Here is a 27,152-nt window from a genome sequence, read left to right as displayed (position 1 = left end):
TCTAGTCAAAGGTCCGTAAGGTGAGTAAGGATTTTTTTGAAAAACTACATTGATCCAGCCTAGCACTCTTTTTGAAGCTACATGTATTTTTATGCTACTTTTATCCCTTTTTCTCCACCATTGGTAGTTTGTCTTGTCCCATCGCTGCAACTCCCGTACAGACTCGGGAGAGGCAAAGCTCGAGAGCCATGTGTCCTCCAAAACACGACCCTGCGAGGCCACACTGTTTCTTCACACACTGCTTGCTTAACCCGGAAGCCAGCCACACCAATGTGTCGGAGGAAACGCCACACAACTGGCTACCGAAGTCAGCTTGCAGGCGCCCAGTCTCCCACAAAGATTCGCTACAGCGTGAGTGGACAAGGACATCCCAGCCGGCTAAACCCTCCCCTAACCAATTGTGCGACGCCTCATAGGTCTCCCGGTCACGGCCAGCTGTGACACAGCCTAGTTTCGAATCCGGGTCTGTAGTGACGCCTTAACCACCGCAATGCAGTTCCTTAGACCGCTGCTCCACTCGGGAGGCCCTTTGAAGCTACATTTGTATTGTTTTTAAATAGTCAAAACAACTTTGCAAAAACAACACTGTCAATCACACCAAGAATGGGGATGCTTTCTTGGAGTGACATGACTCCGATCTCCATCTCCCTGTTGAGCTCTGGACACAGCTCTTTAATAAGGAACATCTCCAGGAGGATGCAACGTAGATTCTTGTTGGCACTTGTCTCCTGAAGTGCGTTGAAGACCTTGATGCTTCCATATGTGGCATTCTACTGTCCCACCCAGTTCTGTAGTGTGCCTGCAATGTTGAGTAGCTTCTTCCCTGTAGCTCAGTTGGTAGAGCATGGTGTTTGCAACACCAGGGTTGTGGGTTCGATTCCCACGTGGGGCCAGCACAGAAAAAAAATGTATGAAATTGTATGAAATGTGTGCATTCACTACTGTAAGTCGCTCTGGATAAGAGCGTCTGCTAAATGACTAAAATGTAAAATGCTTCTGTTAGGCTCTCTCGTTGGTCTCCTGATGTTCAGCATCTGTCCTAAAGTTGTTGTGGATTGCTCGCTTTTTGTTGGGCCAGAAGGTGTCCCTGAAACTGTTTATGTAGTGCACAAGCATCTTCTCACTGAGTACCCAGTTGATAGTGTCTCTTATCTGCTTGTTACTGGTTTTTCCAAATGTGACTTGAACTAGTCCAATGAGTGTTTTCCAAACCCACTTGAAGATGCCTCTGAGTTTAAAGATCTCCCATATGAGCATGAAGCAGAGTTCTGCCAGGCCGTCCCTCTTCCTGTCCATCTCATCCTCATAGTCACGGTTATCCTCAATCTCCTATTTGTGAGAGAAGTCTCCAGGGACACTTTCCAGGATAGTGGCCTTGAAGGAGGAGGACATTTTTATGAAGTCCATGACCTTCAGGTGCTCACCAGACAGTGAGGGAAATGTGCAGCTACAAGTCGCTGTGCTCCTTCTCCATTGCCCCTATCTGTTTCAGCTTATGCATGTCCTGTTCATTGGGCTTGGGGTTGTTGTGGATGAGCCCAGGGCCTGGCATTTACATTCCAGTTTGTTGTAGAGCAAGTGCAGCTTGATGGCACCGTAGCTGGCTTGCTCGTTGATCCCTTTGCTGCCCTCATCCAGTGCCCTTTCCCCCTGGAAGGACAGGTAGTTTTCCTTTATGGTCTCGTAGGTGTAGGCCTTCGTGGTGCTCCAGCGGAGACAGCAGTGTGCGGTTGATGTAGTCAGGGTCACTGAGTACCTCCACCGGTGGCTTTAACACTTTGGTGGCAATGACCTCCACCAACACCACTTGCAGGCAATTGGAGTGGGCGTTGCGTGTGGGTAGCAGGCACAGCGAACCGCAACTCCTCATTGGGGGTGCGCAGGCATGGGTGCAGGGGGAAGGGCTTGGCCAGTACCTCTTGCCTTGTGAATGTTAACCTGTTTTAAGGTCTTACCTGTGGTAGGCTTGTGTCACTGGGCAGCTCTCGGGTGTGCTTCCCTTTGTAGTCTGTAAGTCGTACTACACATCGGAGCCGGTGTAGTACGATTCAATCTTAGTCCTGTATTGAGGCTTTGACTGTTTGATGGTTCGTCGAAGGGCATAGCGGGATTTCTGATGAGTCCCACTCCTTGAAAGCACCAGCTGTACCCTTTAGCTCAGTGCGAATGTTGCCTGTAATCCATGGCTTCTCGTTGGGGTATGTACGTACAGTCACTGTGGGAATGACGTCCTCAATGCACTTATTGATAAAGCCAGTGACTGATGTGGTGTACTCCTCAATGCCATCGGAAGAATCCCGGGACATATTCCAGTCTGTGCTAGCAAAACAGTCCTGTAGTTTAGCATCTGCTTCATTTGACCACTTCTTTATAGACTGAGTCACTGGTGCTTCCTGCTTTAATTTTAGCTTGTAAGCAGGAATCAGGAGGATAGAGTTATGGTCAGATTTGCCAAATGGAGGGCGATGGAGAGCTTTGTACACGTCTGTGTGTGGAGTAAAGGTGGTCTAGAAGTTGTTTTTTTGGCCCGTCTGGTAGCTTGCTCGATTCTTGCCATTTTCCTTCGACCTTTCATCAACGAGCTGTTTTCGCCCACAGGACTGCCGCTGACTGGATAATTTTTTTTTGTCGCACAATTCTCGGTAAACCCTAGAGACTGTCGTGCGTGAAAAGCCCAGGAGGCCGGCCGTTTCTGAGATACTGGAACTGGCGCACCTGGCACCGACGATCCTATCTCGCTTAAATTCACTTCGGTCACTCGTTTTGCCCATTCTGACGTTCAATCGAACTTTACCTGAATGCCTTTAACTTTCTACATCAGTTATGCTGTATTCAGTGGCCTAACTGATTAGGCCTAGAGTGCCAAATAATACGCCCAAACTTGTGCCGTGCCACCTGCGTACACACACACACACACACACACACCAGACAGCCCACACACGCAGAATTCACACATCACCCCCACCAATACACACACATATCCAAACACAGACTTCTCAGCATCCCCACACACTCGCACAGCATCCCCAACACACACCACACATACTTCTTACTAAGTTGGAACTGTAACACAGAAGGCTATACTACTAGTCTAATAACATAGCTTACTTATAAGGTAGGCCTACACCTGAGTTGGGTTACATTGTAATGTTATGTTTGGTGTTGATGAGTTACTCTAGTGATGGGAGGGAAAATTACACAGTTTCCAGCAAATAATTAGCCTAGGCTGAGACCGAGTGAGCTGCCTGCTAGCCACCTGCACAGCAAGATAGATGGGACACATTTTCATTTACACCAGAATAAAACCAAATTTGCCACTGGCACAATACAGCTACTGCAAAGCATCGCTGCCTCTCGCCCAGAGAGTTACCTCATCGAATGGCATCAAGCCAACAAACACTCCCTCACACTAGCATCTCGTCATGAAAACACCAAATGTAGCTACGAAGCAGCACTTTGTAAGCTGCTATGTTTTTATCTCTGAAAACATCAATGACAGAAGCGAAGGAAAAAGCTTTTTACCTTATATTTTAGTCAAAGGACATCTGTTGACTCTAAATCACCCTTTCCCATACTTGCTGGCAATAAAATGTCACGTTGATCTTACTCTGGAGTGAGGAACACACCGATTTCGCAGGTTTCATAAAAAAGGCTTTCCCACAGAATTCAATGTTCCAAGCATGGCACTGACTTTACATTTGGGCTTATCACGTAAATATCATAACGTACAGTATTGTGATTTTTAGACATGGTTAAAAAACTTCCACATTCATGTTTCCAAATTATTTATTATGTATTTTGACGACCACATAGTTGACATTTAGTGAAAATGTGTTTGATCACTGCTGTTTTTTGTAGAATTCTCGCATAAAGTCCATTGTTTGTTACGTCACCTAACACCCTACCTATGTGTTTAGATGTAAATGTGATTTAAGATCATACACGCTATACACAGAGGGTCAACTTCCTGCTTTCAGACATCAACAACATCTAAGTCTACCTCTTAAGTGAAACAGAACTAATGTGATTCATTTAAAAAAAAAAAATATTCCACATCAGGCTGCAGTGGAAGTCTTTGGTCTGGTCCAGGAGTTACTTCCTGCTGCCTCCGCTCTGAACCAGAAATATGCCCCACCGGCTTTCAACCCCAACCAATCAACAGACAGCACCACGGGCAACCAGCCAGAGCAGGGCCTATCAGCTTGCACCACCTCCAGTCACTATGCTGTGATAGAGAGTGACCACCCTTACAAGCAGGCTGGAGTGGCACAGTATAAGGTAACGCGCACACACACACACCCATACACACACACGGAACAGTAGGACTATTCACAACATAGGGAATCTTAGTCAAGGGTAAAAAAAAAAAAGTACATGTAAAACTATATATTTTATATATATATACAGACACACACACACACACACACACAGTACCAGTCAAAAGTTTGGACACCTACTCATTCAAGGGTTTTTCTTTATTTTTACTATTTTCTACATTGTAGAATAATAGTGAAGACATCAAAACTATGAAATAACACACATGGAATCATGTAGTAACCAAAAAACTATTATACAGATTCTTCAAAGTAGCCACCCTTTGCTTTGATGACAGCTTTGCACACTATTTGCATTCTCAACCAGCTTCACCTGGAATGCTTTTCTAACAGTCTTGAAGGAGTTTCCACATATGCTGAGCACTTGTTGGCTGCTTTTCCTTCACTCTGCGGTCCAACTCATTCAAAACCATATCAACTGGGTTGAGGTCGGGAGATTGTGGAGGCCAGGTCATCTGATGCAGCACTCTATCACTCTACTTCTTGGTCAAATAGCCCTTACACAGCCTGGAGGTGTGTTGGGTCATTTCCCTGTTGAAAAACAAATGATAGTCCCACTAAGCGCAAACTAGATGTATTGGCATATCGCTGCAGAATGCTGCGGTAGCCATGCTGGTTAAGTGTGCCTTAAATTCTAAATAAATCACTGACAGTGTCACCAGCAATGCACCATCACACCACCACCTCTTTGCTTCACGGTGGGAACCATACAGGCAGAGATCATCTGGTCACCTACTCTGCGTCTCACAAAGACACGGCGTTTGGAACTAAAAATCTCCAATTTGGACTCATCAGACCAAAGGACAGATTTCCACCAGTGTGATGTCCATTGCTTGTGTTTCTTGGCCCAAGCAAGTCCCTCCCTTTTATTGGTGTCCTTTAGTAGTGGTTTCTTTGCAGCAATTCGACCATGAAGGCTTGACTCACACAGTCTCCTCTGAACAGTTGATGTTGAGATGTATCTGTTACTTGAACTCTGTGAAGCATTTATTTGGGCTGCAGTGTCTAACTCTAATGAATTCTAATGAACTTATCCTCTGCAGCAGAAGTAACTCTGGGTCTTCCATTCCTGTGGTTGTCCTCGTGAGAGCCAGTTTCATCATAGCGCATGATGTTTTTTGTGACTGCACTTGAAGAAACTTTAAAAGTTCTTGAAATTTTCCGTATTGACTGACCATGTCTTAAAGTAATGATGGACTGTCGTTTCTCTTTGCTTATTTGAGCTGTTCTTGCCATAATATGGACTTGGTCTTTTACCAAATAGGGCTATTTTCTGTTTACCAACCCTGCCTTGTCACAACACTGATTGCTCAAACGCATGAAGGAAAGAAATTCCACAAATGAACTTTTAACAAGGCACACCTGTTAATTGAAATGACTACCTCATGAAGTTGGTTGAAAGAATGCCAAGAGAGTGCAAAGCTGTAATCAAGGCAAAGGGTTGCTACTTTGAAGTACACTTGTACCAAACACTTGTTTGGTTGCTACATGATTCCATATGTGTTATTTCATAGTTGTGATGTCTTCACTATTATTCAACAATGTAGAAAATAGTAAAAATAAGTAGGTGTGTCAACTTTTGACTGGTACTGTATATTGGAGCTGATAGAATCACATTGGACTTCCTACTAGGGCACACTGCCTCAGTGCTAAAAGTGTAACTCTGGTTCATAGGCACATGTATATATGAGCCTGGATGATTTCCTTTAATTGTTTCATGGCTTTGACCATCCTCTCCCCCACCACACCTCAGGTGTCGTTCCCGGACTGCGTGCGGTGGACCACCATCGAGTTTGATCCCCAGTGTGGCACGGCCCAGCCCGAGGATGTCCTCCGCCTGCTCATCCCGAGCCGCTCAATCCACCTGTCCAGCCTCGGCACCAAGCCCCTGGCCCATGACACCATCAACACCTGGGTGGAGCTCAAGAAGATCTCCGGCTCCAATGGCTGGCCCACCACTGTCCTAGTGCTGCCAGGTAAGATAAGTGGTCCAACTATTCACCTCCAGTCAGATGACACTCTTTGACAAAGCTTTTCTTTATTTTTAGGCTCTGATCCATGCGTAATTATTGTTCTGTGGCTAATGCTGCGTGGGCAAAACTGGTTGTAATGACTTAGTTTCAAACAGATTTGCCTGTTGGGTGATAGTTTTTTGTTTCAGTAGCAAGGCATTTCATTTGACTTGCTAACTAAAATGACACGCAAGGAAACAAATCATCTGAACCAATCAAAGGTTAGCTTATAGATCGATTCGGCGAAGCTCAATCTCTTCAGTGGACAGCTCTGCTAAACCACCTGCATTAATTAATCTCAGCTAACCGACATTAAAGTAGTCCCCCTGTCCTCCCTGCTGTCAATATCACCGTATCACCTGTGTGTTCTTCCTCTGGGATTCCAGGAAACGAGGCCCTGTTCTCCTTGGAAACGGCCTCTGACTATGTAAAAGACGAGAAGGCCTGTTTCTACGGCTTCAAGTGTGTTGCCGTGGGATACGAATTCAACCCTGGACCAGATGAGGTAAAGGGGAACTTGTTTTTGCATGTTAACCTCTTACATCTAGACGTTCCGCTAGCGGAACACCTGCTCCAATAGCCAATGATGGGCGTGGCGCGAATTACGAATTCCTCAAAAATACAAAAACTTCCATTTTTCAAACATATGACTATTTTACACCATTTTAAAGACAAGACTCTCCTTTATCTAACCACACTGTCCGATTTCAAAAAGGCTTTACAACGAAAGCAAAACATTAGATTATGTCAGCAGAGTACCCAGCCAAAAATAATCAGACACCCATTTTTCAAGTTAGCATATAATGTCACATAAATCCAAACCACAGCTAAATGCAGCACTAACCTTTGATGATCTTCATCAGATGACACCCCTAGGACATTATGTTATACAATACATGCATGTTTTGTTCAATCAAGTTCATATTTATATCAAAAAACAGCTTTTTTACATTAGCATGTGACGTTCAGAACTAGCATACCCCCCGCAAATTTACTAAATTACTCACGATAAACGTTCATAAAAAACATAACAATTATTTTAAGAATTATAGATACAGAACTCCTCTATGCACTCGCTATGTCCGATTTTAAAATAGCTTTTCGGTGAAAGCACATTTTGCAATATTCTCAGTAGATAGCCTGGCATCACAGTGCTAGCTATTTAGACACCCAGCAAGTTTAGCACTCACCAAAGTCAGATTTACTATAAGAAAAATCTTATTACCTTTGCTGTTCTTCGTCAGAATGCACTCCCAGGACTTCTACTTCGATAACAAATGTTGGTTTGGTCCCAAATAATCCATTGTTATATCCAAATAGCGGCGTTTTGTTCGTGCGTTCAAGACACTATCCGAATGGTAAAGAAGGGTGACGAGCACGACGCATTTCGTGACAAAAAAAATTCTAAATATTCCATTACCGTACTTCAAAGCATGTCAACCGCTGTTTAAAATCAATTTTTTTAAAATTTTTCTCGTAAAAAAGCGATAATATTCCGACCGGGAATCTGCGTTTAGGTAAAAAGACGAAAGAAAATAAAGCATGGGGTCGACTCGTGCACGCGCCTAAGCCCATTGTCCTCTGATCGGCCACTTACCAAAGGCGATAATGTGTTTCAGCCAGAGGCTGCCTCGATATCATTCAGCTTTTTCCCGGGTTCTGAGAGCCTATGGGAGCCGTAGGAAGTGTCACGTTACAGCAAAGATCCTCAGTCTTCAATAAAAAGAGCCAAGATGAACAAGAACTTGTCAGACAGGTCACTTCCTGTATGGAATCTTCTCAGGTTTTTGCCTGCCATATGAGTTCTGTTATACTCACAGACACCATTCAAACAGTTTTAGAAACTTTAGGGTGTTTTCTATCCAAAGCCAATAATTATATGCATATTCTAGTTTCTGGGCAGGAGTAATAATCAGATTAAATCGGGTACGTTTTTTATCCGGCCGTGAAAATACTGCCCCCTAGCCATAACAGGTTAAAGGTGTTGTTTACCCCAAAACAAGATTTTCTTATTCTTGTACTGTCTATAGTCAGCAAAAAAAAATTGGACAACAAATGATAGATTTAGATATGCTGTTAGAAAATCCTTCGTCACCCTTCGGATAGTGTCTTGAACGCACGAACAAAACAGAGGATATTTGAACATAACTATGGATTATTTTGAACCAAACTAACATTTGTTATTGAAGTAGAAGTCCTGGGAGTGCATTCTGACGAAGAACACCAAAGGTAATCACATTTTTCTAATAGTAAATCGGAGTTTGGTGGGGTTCAAAATAGCTAGCCATGATGGCTGGGCTATCTACTCAGAATATTGCAAAATGTGCTTTTGCCGAAAAGCTATTTTAAAATCGACGATTTCGTCCCACATACCCTAGAGAGGTTTAATAAGTACATTAAGTTCACACAATGATTCAGCCCTCTAGCCTACAACAAGGAAAAATATCTCGTCATATTTTTTTAAACAAATTTCCTTTCCAGAACAGAGCTTGCTTTGAAGCTTGAATTAGGATAGGGAAAGACATTACAAGTGCCACACATTGTTATTGGTATAGATGCAGATCAACTACAGCAATTTACATGCGTGTTTATCTGGTAACAAACATACTATTTGTTGTGCTTCAGCATTTAAACATAGCTGCTCCTCCACTGCAACTTCGACACTGGTGAAGTGCATGTCTGAGTGTGCCGAGTGGAAAGTGGGAGAGGAGAGAGGGAGGAAGAGATAGTAGCCATTCACATACTCTTCTCGCTAGATCACTTAAAATGCAGTGAATTTATCCCTTGCTTGCTACCAAGTTACAATCACTGTAGACACTTGTGAAAAAAGTACTGGATGGCTCCCCTAGCTCCAACCACACGTGAAATGTTGTCAGTTATGGCTTTATCTGAGAGTATTAAGTCGTTTGATGGAATGCATATATGTATAAACTGAAATTGGAGAATATATTCCCCTCAAATGTGAAAAAAATTGATAGGTTTCCCTGTAAAATTCAAACTTTAACTTACTTTACTGTATTCACTGAGGCACCTGTGTGTGTGTTAATTTCGTCAACAAAAATAGTGACTAAAATATTTGAAAAAACTATAAACAAAAATTATTTTTCATTTTAGTTGACTAAAACGAGACGAGACAAAATTAGCTCTGACAAAAATCTGACTAAGTGGACCGGACAAGAGTTTTTGGAGAGATTGAGAGCTTTTCAGTAATGAGCATAATTAATTAGCAGCAAGGATGTGCATCGCAGTTCTTTTCAGCAGTCGGAAGGACATGTCATTTATTCAAATTACAACAATGTTAAGATTTAATTATATTTTAGTCAAAAAGACAAGACTAAATCTGAAAAAGAGTGCCAAAATTAACACTGGCGTGTGTGTTTCAGGGTATTATCCAGCTGGAGAAGGAGTTGGCATACTTGGGCAGTGTGTGTGCTGCTGCTCTCATGAAGAAGGATCTGGCTCTGCCTATAGGTGAGGGAGATACAAGAACATTACAACATGGTAGAACTGATAGGGAACACAGGGGAAAAGATATTGAACTTCAACTCATATTCTTTCAAAACAAGTACCAGGTACTTAGTTCTCATTAAAGTTTACCATTGTTTTTCATTTTCAGCTAAAGTGCAATTATATGGTCACTGTATTGGCACCCTTGCACTTTACAATGGAGTGCAATGCAGCAGAATGTTATTTTTTCTCTTTTCAAAGCTGGTTAATAATTTAGTCCAAGACATTTTGTGACTTTAAAGTGAAAAATCAAAATTTCAGTGCATCTTTTTTTTAGTTGGTTCTGTGCAGTTGTAAATCAAACAAATACACATGTTGATCATCAAATGTTTTTAAAATTTCATCTTATTTTAGGAGAAATAGTGAATCCTGCAAGGGTGCCAATATTTTGGACCGCAACTGTATGTGCATGTAAGATTATAATTTGCACTAAATGGCATATCCTGTTTTATACTCTGTACTTTTTTTTTCCAGGGAATGAACTTGAAGAGGACCTTGAGATTCTTGAAGAGGCCTCTCTCCAGGTATTCTGATGTCATTTAACTTTTTTATGAAAATCACATTGTGACCTAACTAAAGCTATCAAGGGTGTAACCATTACTTATGAAAAATCACAATGGACACATTTCTTCCATCAAGCCTTCTTCAGCATGTCACCATGACATACTTCCATCTCCACCCCCTCTCCTTCCCCCCTTAACTCCCCCCTCTCCCCACAGGTGTGTAAGGCCCACTCAGGTATCCTGGGCAAGGGGCTGGCCCTGTCCCACTCCCCCACCATCCTGGAGGCTCTTGAGGGCAACCTGCCCCTGCACCTGCAGACCAACGAGCACTCCTTCCTGGAGGACTTTATCACCTGTGTGCAGAACTCCAGCGGAGGACGCCTGGCCAGGTGAGAGAAAGGAAGAGAGCATGTAGACACAAAAAACTTAGGCCCAGACACACATTCCCACACGCACACTAAGCATGGACGTACGTACACGCACAAACACACACTACTCTGAAACAAATATCAGCTCATGGCCAGGTCGTCAATAAATAGATTAATGCATAAATGCCCCCCCTCTCCCCCTTCCAGGTGGCTGCAGCCAGACTCGTACGCGGACCCCCAGAAGACGTCTCTGATTCTGAACAAGGACGACATCCGCTGCAGCTGGCCCACCACAGTGGCCGTCCAGACCAAAGACCAGTACGGAGACATAGTGCACGTGCCAAACATGAAGGTCAGGGTTTTTTTCCCCTTCCCCCCCCCGATTATTACCTCGTAATATAAAGCCTACATCATCACATGATTTTGTAGTGACAGTGATCATCCACTTATGTTTGCAGCACACTACCTATTCAGACTGTTAGCTAACCTGTTGTTTTGACTTGGCGAGAAAGCTAGCTACCAAGTCACTGAAATTTGCATTAAACCCTTACATTGGCCTATATAGATAGTGCCAAATTGAAATCTTTTTAACAAAATAACTGTAAAAAGTATATGGATGACCATGGTAGCAACTGAAAGAGAACACTTTGGAGATTATGGGGAAATGATCAGACCAAAGCTGAGGACAAAACAGTTCACCTGACACAAAACTGAATCCAAACATTACATTATTTTATGTACAGTACATTTTGCATTTACTGTACTTTTCACCGTGTTTGTCAGTAACAAAATCTGAAAATTCTCTGGATACATTCAGTAACATAATAAGAATATTAATTGAAATGTTGGAATTGGCGCAAGACAAGAAAAAACTATTCCAAGGCTTTGAGCGTGAGGTCTAACTAGTGTCTAACTAGTTCAATGCACTTTGACATTTAAGTAATTTAGCAGATGCTCTTATCCAGAGCGACTTACAGGAGCAATTATAAGTGCCTTGCTCAAGGACACATCGACAGATTTTTCACTTAGTCTGCTCGAGGATTCAAACCAGCGACCATTCGGTTACTGGCCCAATGCTTTTAACCGCTAGGCTACCTGCTGCCCTCCAAAAACACAATCCAAAAACAATACATAATAAATCACATTCTTTGTCAGGTGGGCATCATTTGCAAGCTAATTCTATTGCCAACATGGCTAGCTAAGTTGTAAAATAAGATACTACAGTGTTAGGCTTTCAAAAGGCACTTCAGACAAACAGATTGTAATTTTGGTGGGCATAGAATGGAGTCATGAATGCATTCAAATGTGTGTTCCGCGGCAAATGTTCTTCACAATACGACAAACATAGGCTCAAGCTGTTCAGGACAACACAGGGTATAACGCATCCATGTAACTGGATCAAACATAGTGATCATAAACGTTTTAAAATATAGAAATGTGTAGTGCTTGTGTGACATCAAAGCGGTATTTATTATAATCCTCAACGTCTCATCTGTCAGAACACATCAACTCCTCTCGATTTACAGCATTTCCCTCACTCAGCATTTCACTCACTCAGACAACAACAAATGTGCAAAAGTAGCCCCATTAAATAAATATATATTTATTTTTTCCTTTTAACTCTGCATTATTGGAAAAGGACTTACCCGTGTCTACACCAGTTGTTTATGAAGCATGTGACGTAACATTGGATATGATTTGTGGCATCTTGTCGTGTGCGGTGCTCCAGTTTATAACGGCTGTCAGTCAAAACACATACAGAGCTGTGAAGCGGAGAAACCTGAGCTCTGACGACATGTATAGCAGGTTAATGTACAGCCACTGCATTCCAATTTAGGCACTTATCAATGACATACGGGATGACAGGCTGTTAATGGAAAGGTTAACTTGGGACATTTTCAACTCTGGGCACGAGCTCTCTAGTTGCCAACCTTTAAGTTGCTGAGTGTCCCCTTGTGTCCATCGAAAATGACTGGGTGCTGATAGTCTCAGCAGATTTGAACCCAATGTAATGTTAGCACATTTTCATGGTGAACATAAAAATGAGTATATCTGTGCTAACGTTTGCGAACTGTACGCCCATGTCTCTCCCTCTTTCTCCCAGGTGGAGGTGAAGGCGGTGCCCGTCTCCCAGAAGAAGTCCATGCAGCAGGAGTGCATGAGGAAGCTGCAGCGTCTCCCAGGCAGCACCAACCCCTCCTCCTCGGGCACCGCTGACCTTACCTTCGGGGGCCTGCCCATGCCCAAGCTGGAGGCCACCTATGAGCCCATGATCGTCAAGGAAGCGCGCTACATTGCCATCACAATGATGAAGGTTAGGGAACCACAAACCATAGAGATAAAAACATTGCAGTGCTTGAGGCGTCACTACAGACCTGGGTTCGATCATGGGCTGTGTCACAGCCGGCCGCGACTGGGAGACCCATGAGGCGACACACAATTGGCCCAGCCGTCTGGGTTATGGGAGGGTTTGGCCGGCCGGGATGTCCTTGTCCCTTCGCTATCTAGCAACTCCTGTGGCGGGCCGCTGACACGGTCGCCAGTTGTACAGTGTTTCCTTAAGAATTTATTATTTACAATTACGGCCTACTGGGGAACAGCCTTGTTCAGGGGCAGAACGACAGATTTTACCTTGTCAGCTCGGGGATTCGATCCAGCAACCTTTCGGTTACTGGCCCAACACTCTAAGCACTAGGCTACCTGCCGCCCCAGCGATGGGACAAGACTGTAACTACCAATTGAATGTCACAAAATTGGCGAGAAAAAGGGGTAAAAGTACAAAATCAAAAATATGTACATTTAAAAAATATAATAATAATACTACGTGTTTAGATTAAAAATGTTTTATCTCTGTGCATTAGAATGAAACAAATGTATCAGCTTGTAAGTAAAAAATACTGGTTTGTTTCTTCCTGGGATGCGTTTTATGCCAAGAAGATTCCAAGTACACTTCTCTCTGCTCTTGTTCTTTTCCCTTCACATGTCAGATAGATCTGAATGGAAAAGCAACATGGCAGAACCTAGAAGAATGTGTTTGTTTCATATGAGTGTGTTTTACTTTACATTTTTTATGTATTGTGTATATAGATATTTATAGTTTAATTGTTGTTAACTGACGTGTTCGTGAAGGGCTCATCTGCAAAAGAGACAGTGGTCTCAGCATGATTCCCAGGCTAAATAAAGGTTAAATAAAAAACTTAAAACTAAAGGGGAAGCTGTTGCTCAACTGGCCCATGTTTCCTTGTGAAATAATACAGAGAAATTATTTCTTTTTTTGAGAGCGTAACCTTTTTTGACACCATGTTTATTTTCTCCTTGTCCAGGCCTATGAGAATTACTCGTTTGAGGAGCTTCGCTTTGCTTCACCCACTCCAAAGAGGTAAGAGATAAGATATAGGTCAATCAAGTGCAGCAAAAGTAATTTAATGAGAACGAACACCATTTGGACCCAGGTTTTATGACAAAATTTGATGAGAAGTGAGAGGGAAGCGGGTCTGTTCATTTGGAGTGAAACGCTTTCATCCCTGTTTCTCTCTACCGCCAGGCCCAGTGAGAACATGTTGATCCGGGCCAACACAGACGGGACGTACAGTGCCAACTGGACCCCCGGGGCTGTGGGCCTCTACACAATCCACGTCACCATCGACGGCATTGAGATCGGTAACGTAGAACAGGGTTGGGTTCACTTATATTTCTATTTAGTCATTTCATTGTAGTAAGTTAAGAGATTCCCATTTTCCTGTATTCAAATTGGACTAGAGCTCAAGTCAGTTGATCATTTTGTCATTTTTTTTGTTGTTGGTCTTTTTGTCATTTTTTTGTTTTTGTTCATTTAAAGTTTGTCACAGCACAAGCCCTCCAAAAACGATATGTTGGTATTGTGGTTAGTCTATTATTAGAGAAACAAACTGTATTAGTTAGGAAATCTATTAAACATATATTAGTTGTTAATATAAATGAAAGTTATCTGCTAGCGGAGTGTGGACTGTGCATGTTTAACCCACTAGATGCTGGTCTGGAGGTGGAGGTGAAAGACCCTCCTAAAGGCATGATCCCACCAGGCACACAGATGGTTAAACCCAAGGCCGAGCCCCAACCTAGCAAGGTAAGACCGACACACCTGACCCCACACACACACCTGAGAACACACACTCATCTGTGAACACACGTGTCCCTAAACCAAAGATCCTGAAAACACACCGTCACAGCCAGTAGTGTGTTCATTCACTGTTTGTTTCTGGTCCTCTGTTGTTTATTCCAGCTGTTGAAAGTGTCTGGATGTAATGCATAGGAATATTTATTTCACGTTTTGTTCACTCTCATTCCAACTGGTGCTTATCTGTTTAGACATTTATCATGAAGAACATTGCAACATGCAGTGAATATTTCCACTGTCACGAACCAAGTTATATATTATTGTTTTTGTGGCTGACAATAATTTAACTGAAAATGGGGAAACAAGCAACAAACTGCAAATTTCCACTAAGCTCTTTGTATCTCCCTTCTGATCTTGTGTACAGTGGATCATATCCAATGCCAATAAGATAATTGGGTGGATGGTAGGGTTTCTTATTGTTTTAATTGATTACATTTTTATTTTTTAACCATCTGTTTTTCAAGTCAACCTTGGGTTTGCACTAGATATGTCCAACCAGCACTCTTCAGAACGGAGCACTTCTACACTTTCTCCCACTGTGTGTGTCTCTGTGTGTGTGTACACTTTACATGCGTGCGTGTGTGTGATCCGTGACCAAGAGTGCCTGCATTACCTTTGTAATTATGTCTGCGTCTCTGCAGTGTGTGTGTCCTCCTCCCCTCTGTTGCCTCTTTTTCGCTTTCCCCTCCTGAGGCTCCTACGGCTTACTGGCTTACTGTCTTCCTGTCTCCTCTGCTTCTCTCAGGTCCGCAAATTTGTGTCCAAGGACAGCGCAGGCCTCCGTGTGCGTAGTCACCCTTCCCTGCAGAGCGAACAGATAGGCATAGTGCAAGTCAATGGCACCATCACTTTCATTGATGAGGTAAACTGTTCTAGACTAGGCGATTTGATCGAGTTGTAGCATTAGATTCTCTTTATTTTCTTTTACCTTTGTCTTCTGTTTTTGTTTCTGTTTTTTTCTTAATTCCTCTTTTATTTTTACTGCATAATAACTTGAGATCCAAGTGTGTGACCTTAAAGGTTTGCAACATTACAGAAACATTCACAAAAGTTCCTCCAACCTTCTGGAAAACCTGTGAACTTTGGGAAAGTTTCTGGGATTTTTCAACCTCAGACTTTCGCGCAAGTCATGCATTATGGTCAGTGGGGGATTTCAGTGGAAATCTGAGATATATGTGCAGAATACGAGTCAGGATTCAGTCCTCGCCATCTACAGAGTAAATGTGTATGACGGTTTTGAGTACAGTAAAACTGCAGTGTGTCTACCTCTTTCTAGTTATTGCTGCTTTTCTTCTGAGCTCACTTATTTGTTACTTTTGCCTTTGTGTTGCTTCATACACATGCAAGACACTCCGAGGCTGCAGCGAGAACAACATCAACCTTATGGCAGAGCATGTTGCATACAGTTTTGTGTAGGAAAGAAGCACCAGTCAGAATTTTGTCCTCCATTTTAGCCTAGGAAGGCCTTTCAGAGTTTTCGACAATCCTCTTCTCAAACCTTGGCAAAAAGTAGAGACCGTCCAAACCAATACTAGAGAGAGTCACAGCATTCTGCTAAGTGATGTTACTCTCAGTTCAGTGTGTTTTCACAAAGCATGCTACCAAGCATCATCCATTTATTTTAGGACAGGTTTTAAACCTGGGTTTTACATTGTTCTGCACCACTCAGTATAGGTGACTCTGCCTTTCTTCTTGTTGAATCTGGGTTTCTGGAGCCATTCAGTTGACTACCCTATTATTCGGCCTCCCTCTTCCGCTGCAGCCTCGCGTAAGGTGTTCTTATTGCTCGGGGAAATCCGCCACCCCTCTTTCTGTTTCCATAGTGACATGAGGGGGCATGGCTGTGCTCTCTGCCCTCTGTTGCTTGTTTTCCCATAGATCCACAATGATGATGGTGTTTGGCTCAGGCTGAATGATGAGACAGTAAAGAAGTATGTGCCCAACATGAATGGGTACACTGAAGCCTGGTGCCTCTCTTTTAACCAGCACGTGGGCAGGAGCCTGCTGGTCCCAGCCAACGTAAGTAAAATGACGGTCAGTCAGTCAGTCAGTCTGTAGGATAGAAGGGTATGCTGCTCATTTGGGGAAAACATCACAAATCAGTGCTTCCACCATTCATGTGTAACTCAATTGGAACCCCCCCTTCCCCCCCCCCCCCCCCCCCCAACTCAATGGGATTGATTTGATGTGTGATGATGGTTGTATTGAAGTTTGAAGATTCCCCTTTATCTACTACCTACCTACCTACACTGTGTATAGTGATATTGGATGGTATCCGTTCCCCAAATGTCTACAAGCATGAAGTATTGAGAACCTCCTTTAAGAGTTTGAAAGAACTTAAGTGTGTTGTTGCATGATGTGTCCAAATGGACGTCACTGCTGTGTCATGAGCCCTCACAACGGGCAACGTGCATGTCTCAGGTGATTACAAATATTTAATTTGGCGTGACTAGAATCATGCGTTCAGTTGGACTCTCGAAAAACCTTCACATGATCAGTTAATACATGTTTAATGCATTGAAGGCATCCCCAATGCATGAATGGACCAGAAAGAGAGAGGTAGTCGATGAGCAATTTCAGTGTGTTTAGTTTAAGAGGGTCTTACCTGCACTGTCTGCTATTCTCTTCACCTCTTCCTCATTGCTTCTTCTCGCCCACGCTTCATAAGCACAAGCACCTCAGAGCAACACAAAAAAAGCTCTTCTCTCTCAAAAGAGATTTCACATACATTTGTGTCCATGGCACAAACAACCTCTAAAATCTAAAGGCCAGTTTGTTAGACTCAGATGAAGCCTAGTCCTGGCCTAAAAAAAAAATATTTTTCATTTTGTGCATGCTTTTTAGTCCAGGACTAGGCTTAATCTGGGTCTGGGAAACTGGCCCTGTCTAATCAGGGACTTCATAGGTGGATAGATTAAGAAATGTTCATTTTCATTAATTAAAAGTCATTGCCTACGTATTCACAGCTATTCGTAAAATGGATGGTTTTACACAGTTTTACACAGTTTGATATAGAAATTGTGCTTCTACCACTCCACAATTCCACCTATGCATTTGGTTGCTCTATGAGACTTCTAAGGTTCACAGAGGCTTCTATGTAAAGGGTGTTGTCAAACAGCATGACACATTACATCCTATGTGTTGAAAGGGATTTTAAGAGATTTTCTGGGGGGGGATTGTTAACCCAACATGGGTTTAAAAATTCCAACCCCTTCCCACACAAAATAAAAAATGTCTGTGTTCCGAATCCTTCACAACATCTTGCCATTTCTTCACAATTGCTTGAGTACAAGGCCTTTCTGGTACCCCGTCAAAGTTGGTGAAAGCCTACTCTTCTCAAGTTCAATTACAAAATAACTTAAACACGGCCAAAATTGCAGAAATAATATTAATGATTTCTTCCCAAAAACATACATCAGCGCTTGTTCTCTCCCTTTTTCTCACACTTAAATTAATCCTCTTGCCGTTTCTTGACTTGTACTTACGATTTGTTGCTCAGAGTGTCTTTAACGCTAGCCAAGGAGTCAGAGATATCGGCTTTTTGTTGTGGACCCCCTTAACTATATTCCCACAGGTGAGTTGTGTGAAGGAGAGATGTGTATGGCTTGGCTGCTCTGTTGCTTTTTCATCCATCTGTTATTTCTACGTTTCCTATTGAAACCCCTCCCCCCTGTGAAGTTTTTGAATTTGAGTTATAGTGAACTTTGAGTTTTTAACCACAGTTGCATGACTTTCTGAGTAGTTTAATTTAAGAACACTGTCGTTCTACCTCAATTCCCCTTTAGGAATCAACTATTCATTCAAGGTCCATTTGTTATGCCGTCTGTCCCGTGATAACTTTGTTCCCATTTCACATGATATTCAAGCTATTGAGTGAAATGGACATTTGTGTGTTGCATGAGGATTAATAACAATAACACTAATATGTTACATGTGGCTTTTGTATGAAAGGGTAGATGACATGTAGCCTACTGTATGTGTCTAGTACTCTGGCCCCCATTTTGTCATTTACATTTGACATTTTCGTAATTTAGCAGATGCTCTTATCCAGAGCAATTTACAGTAGTGAGTGGATAATTCTTTTCAGATTTTTCCCATGCTAACATTCATCTCCCTTGTTAGTAGAAGTCTACCCATAACCACACATCTATGAAACAATTGAAACATATTTCAGGCTTGCACAGTATGAAGTGATACATTATTTTAGTTGATGAATTTAGTCATACTTTTAGTCGTCACACTTTTTGAGAACTTTGTGGCATTCATGTGTTGCCAATGAAACCTGTCTTGTCCACTTTATGCCATTGAGACAGTATCAGCCCAACAACAACCTGTGCACTTGATGCTCATAGGGTGTCCTCGAAAGATCTCATAGTCATTGCTGCAGCATTGAAGTACGTTTTTTTTTTACCTTTATTTAACTAGGCAAGTCAGTTATGAACGGCCGGTTGTGATACAGCCTGGGATCGCCACTCGGGAGCTATGCCACTCGGGAGCTATGCTTTAGGTTTATGTCAACATTTGTTACAGAGAGTGAATCCTACTGGTTTTGTTGAACTGATAGCTCTTTGGACAGTACTGTAAAACTTGAATAGAAATGATGGAACTTTGATTATTTGATAACTTGAAACACTAGTCATAAGACACATACACACACAGTTGTCAGGAATCAGGATGAAAATATGACATCACATCAGGCAAATCCATCAATACTCTTCCATTGACTGTAGTCTTCTAACCTAGCCTGATTGGTATTAACGCCTGTCAATTCCCTCTTGCAGGAGGCAGGAGGCCAATCGGAGCAGAGTGTTAAGGAGGTGAGCTCCAGCGGCCGCCCCTCCCAAGAGGCCCCCTCCATGTGGGAGCAGGACAGGGTGGGGCAGGGCGGTGGCCCTGGGCTTTATAAGGTAGTGAAGACGGGTCCCTCGGGTCACAACATCAGAAGCTGCCCAAACCTTAGGGGTATCCCCATTGGAATGTTAGTACTTGGGAACACGGTCAAGGCAGTAGGCGAGGTACGCACCCCCCCCCCCCAAAAAAAAACTGAAAATAACAAATGTGATGTCTTAAATGACTTATTGTGGCTACCTTTAAATGATAATTAATCAATCTAGATTACTTAGTTACTATTTTGTAGTTCTTATACCGTTTTTTTTTGTTTCACTCTTCTACTTTGATCTCTCTTTGCAAAACAGACAGAAGTTGTAATGTCTTGTTTCCTCCCCCTTTTGCTTGTAAATTGGTTTACTTGTTTTGGATGTATGTACTTTACCATTGAAAGGGTGAATACATGAGATGCCTTTGGGTGTGGGTGTGTGCTCTGTCCTTTCTTTCAACATGTGGAGGCTCTTTTCTTTAAAGAACACACTCCAGTGGCTACAGCATTTTTTTTCCTTTTTTGTTTCCTTTTGCATTTATACATTTTCGTTCATTTTAATATATACTGAACAAAAATATAAACGCAACATGCAAAATGTTCACGATTTTACTGAGTTACAGTTCATATTAGGAAATCAGTCAATTGAAATCTATGGATTTCAGATGACTGGGCAGGGGCGCAGCCATGGGTGGGCCTGGGAGGTCATAGGCCCACCCAGTTGGGAGCCAGGCCCAGCCAATCAGAATGAGTTTTTCCTCACAAAAGGGCTTTATTACAGACATAAATACTCCTCAGTTCCATCAGCTGTCCCGGTGGCTGGTGTCAGACGATCCCGCAGGTGAAGAAGACGGATTTGGAGGTCCTGGGCTGGCGTGGTTACATGTGGTCTGCGGTTGAGGCCGGTTGGACATACTGCCAAATTCTCTATAATTACATTAGAGGCATCTTATGGTAGAGAAATCAACATTGAATTATTTGGCAACAGCTCTGGTGGACATTCCTGCAGTCAGCATGCCAATTGCACGTTCCTTCAAAACTTGCGACATCTGTCGTGTTGTGACAAAACTGCACATTTTAGAGTGGCCTTTTATTGTCCCTGGCACCTGTGTAATGATCATGCTGTTAATCAGCTTCTTGAAATGCTACATCTGTCAGGTGGATGGATTATCTTGGCAAAGGAGAAATGCTCACTAACAGGGATGTAAAAACATTTGTGCAGAAAATTTGAGGGAAATAAGATTTTTGTGCACTCCACGTTGCATTTATATTTTTGTTCAGGATAGTTTAAACTATCTTAGTTTATTTATAATTTGAAACTGATTCAATATTTTCTGTTTGCAAAAAAAAAATATCATTCACTATTTTCTGACATTGGATTCTTGAAATGCTGAAGCCATACTGTACCTCAGATGAATCTTCTCTCTTACACCTTCTGTCATCTTGTTTCTTGGTGGACATTTTTATACTCTCTAAAATTCCTTGACCCGGATGTGCTGAATGTTGCCTACTTCCTGCTTGACCTCTGATTGGGGATGTGGTGTTGTCATGCTGTTACTAGAATGCCCTCTCTGAACCAATGGCTCCCCGGCTCTTTCTCATTGAATCTTTCCTCGATTCCCCACATCCTATCTCCTCGTCTCCTTCTCAACACGCATCGGAAAAGATGGTCTAAGGGGAGGAACCTTGAACCTCCTCCAGTAGGGTTGAGAAGGTGGCAAGGAGATACTAAGCTACGAAGAATAATAGAAATACTCACTAAGTCTCGCTCGCTCTCTCTATGCAGTGCAATCTCTGCATTTATTAACATTTCCACTTTCCATTTGTGTCCGTCTGTCTAAAGTGATGATTTTTTCAGGACCTTTAGAAAACCAAGACAATCATGAATTTACCTTTCAATATGATTCACTTTTAGAGTAAGTTGTTTAATTAATTCTCTTTAGCCAGTGATCTCTGCAAAATGCTGCTTTTATGAGAAATATTATAGCTACAATGACGTATGGAATTGTTCTGAAGGAATGATGTACATTCATGTATAGGGGGATGGGATTGTATTTGAGAGAATGGTGCTGTGTGCGTGTGTGGACTGTAGCATTTGTGTGTGCGCGTATATAGGGATAAAGAGCATTGTGTTGTGCGTCAGGTGGTAAACACGGATGGGACGTGGGTGCAGCTGGACAAAAACAGTGTGGTGGAGTTCTGCGAGAGCGACGAAGGAGAGGCCTGGTCTCTGGCCCGAGACCGTGGGGGAAACCAGTACCTACGCCATGAGGAAGGTAAGAGCCTTTTAACTTAACTTACTGCTTTTTACTCCTGTGTCCTTTTTTTATTTTTGGATCAGGGTCTGTATTGGGCTTGGCGGTATACCGTAAATACCGTATACCGGGGTATATATTTTTTTGCCACAGCGTGATTTTCAGGACCGTCCATAAAAATAAAATACAAATTTGGGGGTTCGGCCCCCCCCTCGCGGGAGCTGCAGGGGTGTGTGCTACGCCGCTGCTTATAACTAACTATAAGTTAACTATCTAACTAAGGGCTCCAGCAATGGATTTGGTTTTCTAACTTGATAGCTAAGTCGCTAGCTTGCAAGTAGGGATGCACATTTCTGTCAATTTTGCTGCCGACTGACTGACCCTCATTTACCTGTTCAACAAATGGTTACATTTTTTCCAAACATTAAACACGTGACCAACAGAAAATACTATCAGAGATCTGTACATATAATGACGAGATGCTTATGTTTCCGCCCTAACAATAGGAGTCGTCCCAAGGCAGGCGACAAGCTTAGGCCCCAAAAAAGCCCATAGAAACTCATTGGGCTTATTTCGAAAATTTTTGGGAGAGTGAAAACTCTCGCTTTGACTCTTCCTCTTTGATACTATGAATGCATACAAGAACCAGAGATTTTCTTTGAGCTTAATGAAAACATGCAAGAATAGCAAGCCTATCGTCTTAGTCAAAAGGCCTATTAAAACCTCTTAAGGGTCTGACTTTTTTCTTTCAATTTTCGCCAAAAATGACATACCCAAATCTAACTGCCTGGAGCTGAAGCAAGGATATGAAGCAAGGATATGCATATTCTTGATACCATTTGAAAGGAAACACTTTGAAGTTTGTGGAAATGTGAAATTAATGTAGGAGAATATATCACATTAGATCTGGTAAAAGATGATACAAAGAAAAAACATGCATTTGTTTTTATTTTTCATCTTTGAAATGCAAGAAAAAAGCCAATATATGATTTAGATGCAATTTAGATTTTGGCCCCTAGATGGCAGCAGTGTATGTGCAAACAGTTTTAGACTGTTTCAATGAATCATTGCATTTCTGTTCAAAATGTATCAAGACTGCCCAAATGTGCCTAATTGGTTTATTAATACATTTTCAAGTTCATAACTGTGCACTCTCCTCAGACAATAGAATAATAAATAATAAAAAATAAAAAATTTCACAATAGCATGGTATTCTTTCACTGTATTAGCTACTATAAATTGGAGAGTGCGGTTAGATTAACAAGAATTTAAGCTTTCTGCCCATATCAGATATGTCTGTGTCCTGGGAAATGTTCTTGTTACTTACAACCTCATGCTAATCACATTAGCCAACGTTAGCTCAACTGTCCTGCTGGGGGGGGGGGGGGGGGGGGGGATCCTTTAGAGGTGAACATGCAACTCCTGTAATGAAGCAGATAATAAAACGGCATTTTCAAACATTTGCCCAAATGCAATTAGCGGAAAACACCGTTCTAAACAGCGCAACTAATGCAAGTAGTTTCATATGTGACAGAGATTAAAATATTTGTTAGAAAGAGTAGGAATCTTAGAGCAACAGCTATGATGGGTTGCTAATATGACTAGGATTGTGCTTTTGGACAATGAAAAGAAGTTGATATGAAAACCAATAAAACAGGAGATAAGGCCTGGTTATTGGCATGAGGAAGTATTTATAAAATAGGTAAGACATGCCTCATTATTTGAAGTAAACTCACAGCCACGCTCAAGGTCCTGAACGATATCAACGCCGCCATCAATAAAAGACAGTACTGTGCAGACGTCTTCATCGACCTGGCCAAGGCTTTCGACTCTGTCAATCACCGTATTCTTATCGGCAGACTCAACAGCCTTGGGTTCTCTAATGACTGCCTCGCCTGGTTCACTAACTACTAACTACTTCTCAGAGAGAGTTCAGTGTATCAAATCGGAAGGCCTGTTGTCCGGACGTCTGGCAGTCTCTATGGGGGTGCCACAGGGTTCAATTCTCGGGCCGACGCTTTTTCTCTATATATTACAATGATGTCGCTCTTGCTGCGGGTGATTCTTTGATCCACCTCTACGCAGACGACACCATTCTGTACACATCTGGCCCTTTTTTAGACACTATGTTAACTTCTTAAGGACAGACGTTCCGCAAGCGGTAAAGCGTGGCGCGAAATACAAATACCTCAAAAATGCTATAACTTCAATTTCTCAAACATATGACTATTTTACACCATTTTAAAGACAAGACTCTCGTTAATCTAACCACATTGTCCGATTTCAAAAAGGCTTTACAGCGAAAGCAGAACATTAGATTATGTCAGGAGAGTACCCTGCCAAAAATAATCACACAGCCATTTTCAAAGCAAGCATATATGTCACAAAAACCAAAACCACAGCTAAATGCAGCACTAACCTTTGATGATCAGATGACACTCCTAGGACCTTATGTTATACAATACATGCATGTTTTGTTCAATCAAGTTCATATTTATATCAAAAACCAGCTTTTTACATTAGCATGTGATGTTCAGAACTAGCATACCCACCACAAACATCCGGTGAATTTACTAAATTACTCACGATAAACGTTCACAAAATACATAACAATTATTTTAAGAATTATAGATACAGAACTCCTTTATACAATCGCGGTGTCAGATTTTAAAATAGCTTTTTGGCGAAAGCACATTTTGCAATATTCTGAGTAGATAGCTCGGCCATCACAGGCTAGCTAATTTGACACCCACCAAGTTTGGTGCTCACAAAACTCAGAATTAGTATTAGATAAATTGGATTACCTTTGCTGTTCTTTGTCAGAATGCACTCCCAGGACTTCTACTTCAACAACAAATGCTGTTTCAATGCCCTAGAACACTCCTTCTGTGGCCTCCAACTGCTCTCAAATGCTAGCAAAACCAAATTCATGTTCTTTAACCGATCGCTGCCCACACCCACCCACCGGACTAGCATCACTACTCCTGACGGTTCTGACTTAGAATATGTGGACAACTATAAATACCTAGGTGTCTGGCTAGACTGTAAACTCTCCTTCCAGACTCATATTCAGCATCTAGAATCGGCTTCCTATTTCGCAACAAAGCTTCCTGCACTCATGCTGCCAAACATACCCTCGTAAAACTGACTATCCTACCGATCCTTGACTTCGGCGATGTCATTTACAAAATAGCCTCCAACACTCTACTCAGCAAATTGGATGCAGTCTATCACAGTGCCATCCGTTTTGTCACCAAAGCCCCATATACTACCCACCACAGCGACCTGTATGCTCTCGTTGGCTGGTCCTCGCTACATATTTGTCGCAAAACCCACTGGCTCCAGGTGATCTATACGTCTTTGCTAGGTAAAGCTCCACCTTTCTCAGCTCACTAGTCACCATGGCAACACCCATCCGTAGCACACCCTCCAGCAGATATATTTCACTGGTCATCCCCAAAGCCAACACCTCCTTTGGCCACCTTTCCTTCCAGTTCTCTGCTGCCAATGACTGGAACGAATTGCAAAAATCACTGAAGTTGGAGACTTGTATCTCCCTCTCAAACTTTAAGCATCAGCTGTCAGAGCAGCTTACCGATCGCTGCAGCTGTAGGCTATACGACAAAAGGCTTTACGATGAAAGCAAACCATGCGATTATCTGAGGACAGCGCCCAGTACACAAATGCATAACAAATCATTTTCAACCAGGGAGTTGCGACACGAAAGTCAGAAATAGCGATATAATTTATGCCTTACCTTTGAAGATCTTCTGTTGGCACTCCAAAAGGTCCCAGTTACATTACAAATGGTCCTTTTGTTCGATAAAGTCCTTCTTTATATCCATAAAAACTCAGTTTAGCTGGAGCGCTTCAGTCAATAATCCACTCGGTTTCCCTCCTTCAAAATGCATACAAAATGAACCCCAAACGTTACCAATAAACTTATCCAAACAAATCAATAACCATTTATAATCAAACCTTAGGTACCGTAATACGCAAATAAACAATACAATTTAAGACGGACAATTGTTATTGTCTTTACCCGGAGACAAACAAAAAGAACGCACTCTCTCTGCCATGCGCTTGGAAACACTACAGCCAAAATGGGAGCCACTTAGAAAAACTGCTTCTCCCTCATTTCTCCATAAACCAGCCTGAAACTCTTTCTAAAGTGGAAGCCCTAGGAACTGCAATCGGGGACGATTTCACCCTATTATAAAAGTGCCAGCCATTGAAATCAGTGGTATGCTGATTTTCTTTTCTTTTTTTGATGGTTTGTCCTCGGGGTTTCGCCTGGCATTTCAGTTCTGTTATACTCACAGACATTATTTAAACAGTTTTAGAAACGTTTGTGTTTTCTATCCAAATCTACCAATTATATGCATATCCTAGCTTCTGGGCCTGAGTAGCAGGCAGTTTACTTTGGGCACGCTTTTCATCCGGATGTCAAAATACCGCCCCCTATCCCAAAGAAGTTAAGTATGTTAAAAAGCTTTTCTGTGTTTTGAATGGTGGTCTGCGTACCCCAACAACAGAATGGTATGGTAAACAGCTGATTAGCCAGCTTCGCCAATGAGACGACCTCTGCCAAAAACGTGACGTCATGTTATATGAGGAAATGCGAGCTTTTTAAAAAACTGTCTGTTTAATATAAGTTTATTTGTTAATTACATTTTTGCTTTGGCTGCAAATACGAGTATGTGAAGAGTCTACAGCATTATTTGAGTATAAGTTAACAGAATATATCAACTTTTAAAAGTGAGATTTTCACTGGACAGTAACTTAAACGAGTATAACGTGGATATGAATGGATGTTTTGGGTGCTGTTGTTGGTGGAGCTAACGTGGTCCAGCTCTGTCTCCTCTCCCAACAGAACAAACCCTTCTGGAGCACGGGGCCCAGACCCCACCACCTAGCCCCTTCTCTGTCCAGGCCTTCAACAGGGCTACTGCAGCCAATGGGGCACAGGGCTTTGACTACGGTATCTCAAACAACAAAGGTGAGGCATGCCGGGGCACGTGGTTGGGCGGTAGAGGGATGCCTACACAGTTATACATGCAGCTGTGGCTTGGTAGCTACAGCTGCTTCTGCTTTCGGAAAGCCCAGAACCTGGGTCTTGGCTATGAGGCACAAAACTTAAG

At 42.3% G+C, this 27,152-nt stretch overlaps 1 protein-coding gene across 21 annotated transcripts in view; it reads left to right on the top strand.

The window, feature by feature from the left end:
- Positions 1–27,152, top strand: part of LOC100380858 (E3 ubiquitin-protein ligase MYCBP2) — a 354,690-nt gene that overhangs the window by 253,328 nt on the left and 74,210 nt on the right. For 11 of the 21 annotated variants that reach the window (XM_082968826.1, XM_082968820.1, XM_082968823.1 and 8 more), the window contains 16 exons: positions 4,060–4,278; positions 6,088–6,310; positions 6,733–6,851; positions 9,730–9,817; positions 10,328–10,377; positions 10,573–10,745; positions 10,932–11,076; positions 12,829–13,038; positions 14,048–14,103; positions 14,269–14,399; positions 14,732–14,829; positions 15,626–15,742; positions 16,759–16,899; positions 19,662–19,895; positions 21,900–22,032; positions 26,885–27,010. In XM_082968826.1, coding sequence (XP_082824952.1) covers positions 4,060–4,278; positions 6,088–6,310; positions 6,733–6,851; positions 9,730–9,817; positions 10,328–10,377; positions 10,573–10,745; positions 10,932–11,076; positions 12,829–13,038; positions 14,048–14,103; positions 14,269–14,399; positions 14,732–14,829; positions 15,626–15,742; positions 16,759–16,899; positions 19,662–19,895; positions 21,900–22,032; positions 26,885–27,010 — 2,263 coding nt within the window. The remainder of the gene's footprint in view (positions 1–4,059; positions 4,279–6,087; positions 6,311–6,732; positions 6,852–9,729; positions 9,818–10,327; positions 10,378–10,572; positions 10,746–10,931; positions 11,077–12,828; positions 13,039–14,047; positions 14,104–14,268; positions 14,400–14,731; positions 14,830–15,625; positions 15,743–16,758; positions 16,900–19,661; positions 19,896–21,899; positions 22,033–26,884; positions 27,011–27,152) is intronic. The other 10 variants (XM_082968835.1, XM_082968819.1, XM_082968836.1 and 7 more) reach the window with 8 other exon arrangements.

This window comes from Salmo salar, chromosome 25, assembly GCF_965601325.2.
Source record: "Salmo salar chromosome 25, fSalSal1, whole genome shotgun sequence".
NCBI lineage: Eukaryota > Metazoa > Chordata > Actinopteri > Salmoniformes > Salmonidae > Salmo > Salmo salar.
This window is presented reverse-complemented; position numbering and strand designations above follow the sequence as displayed.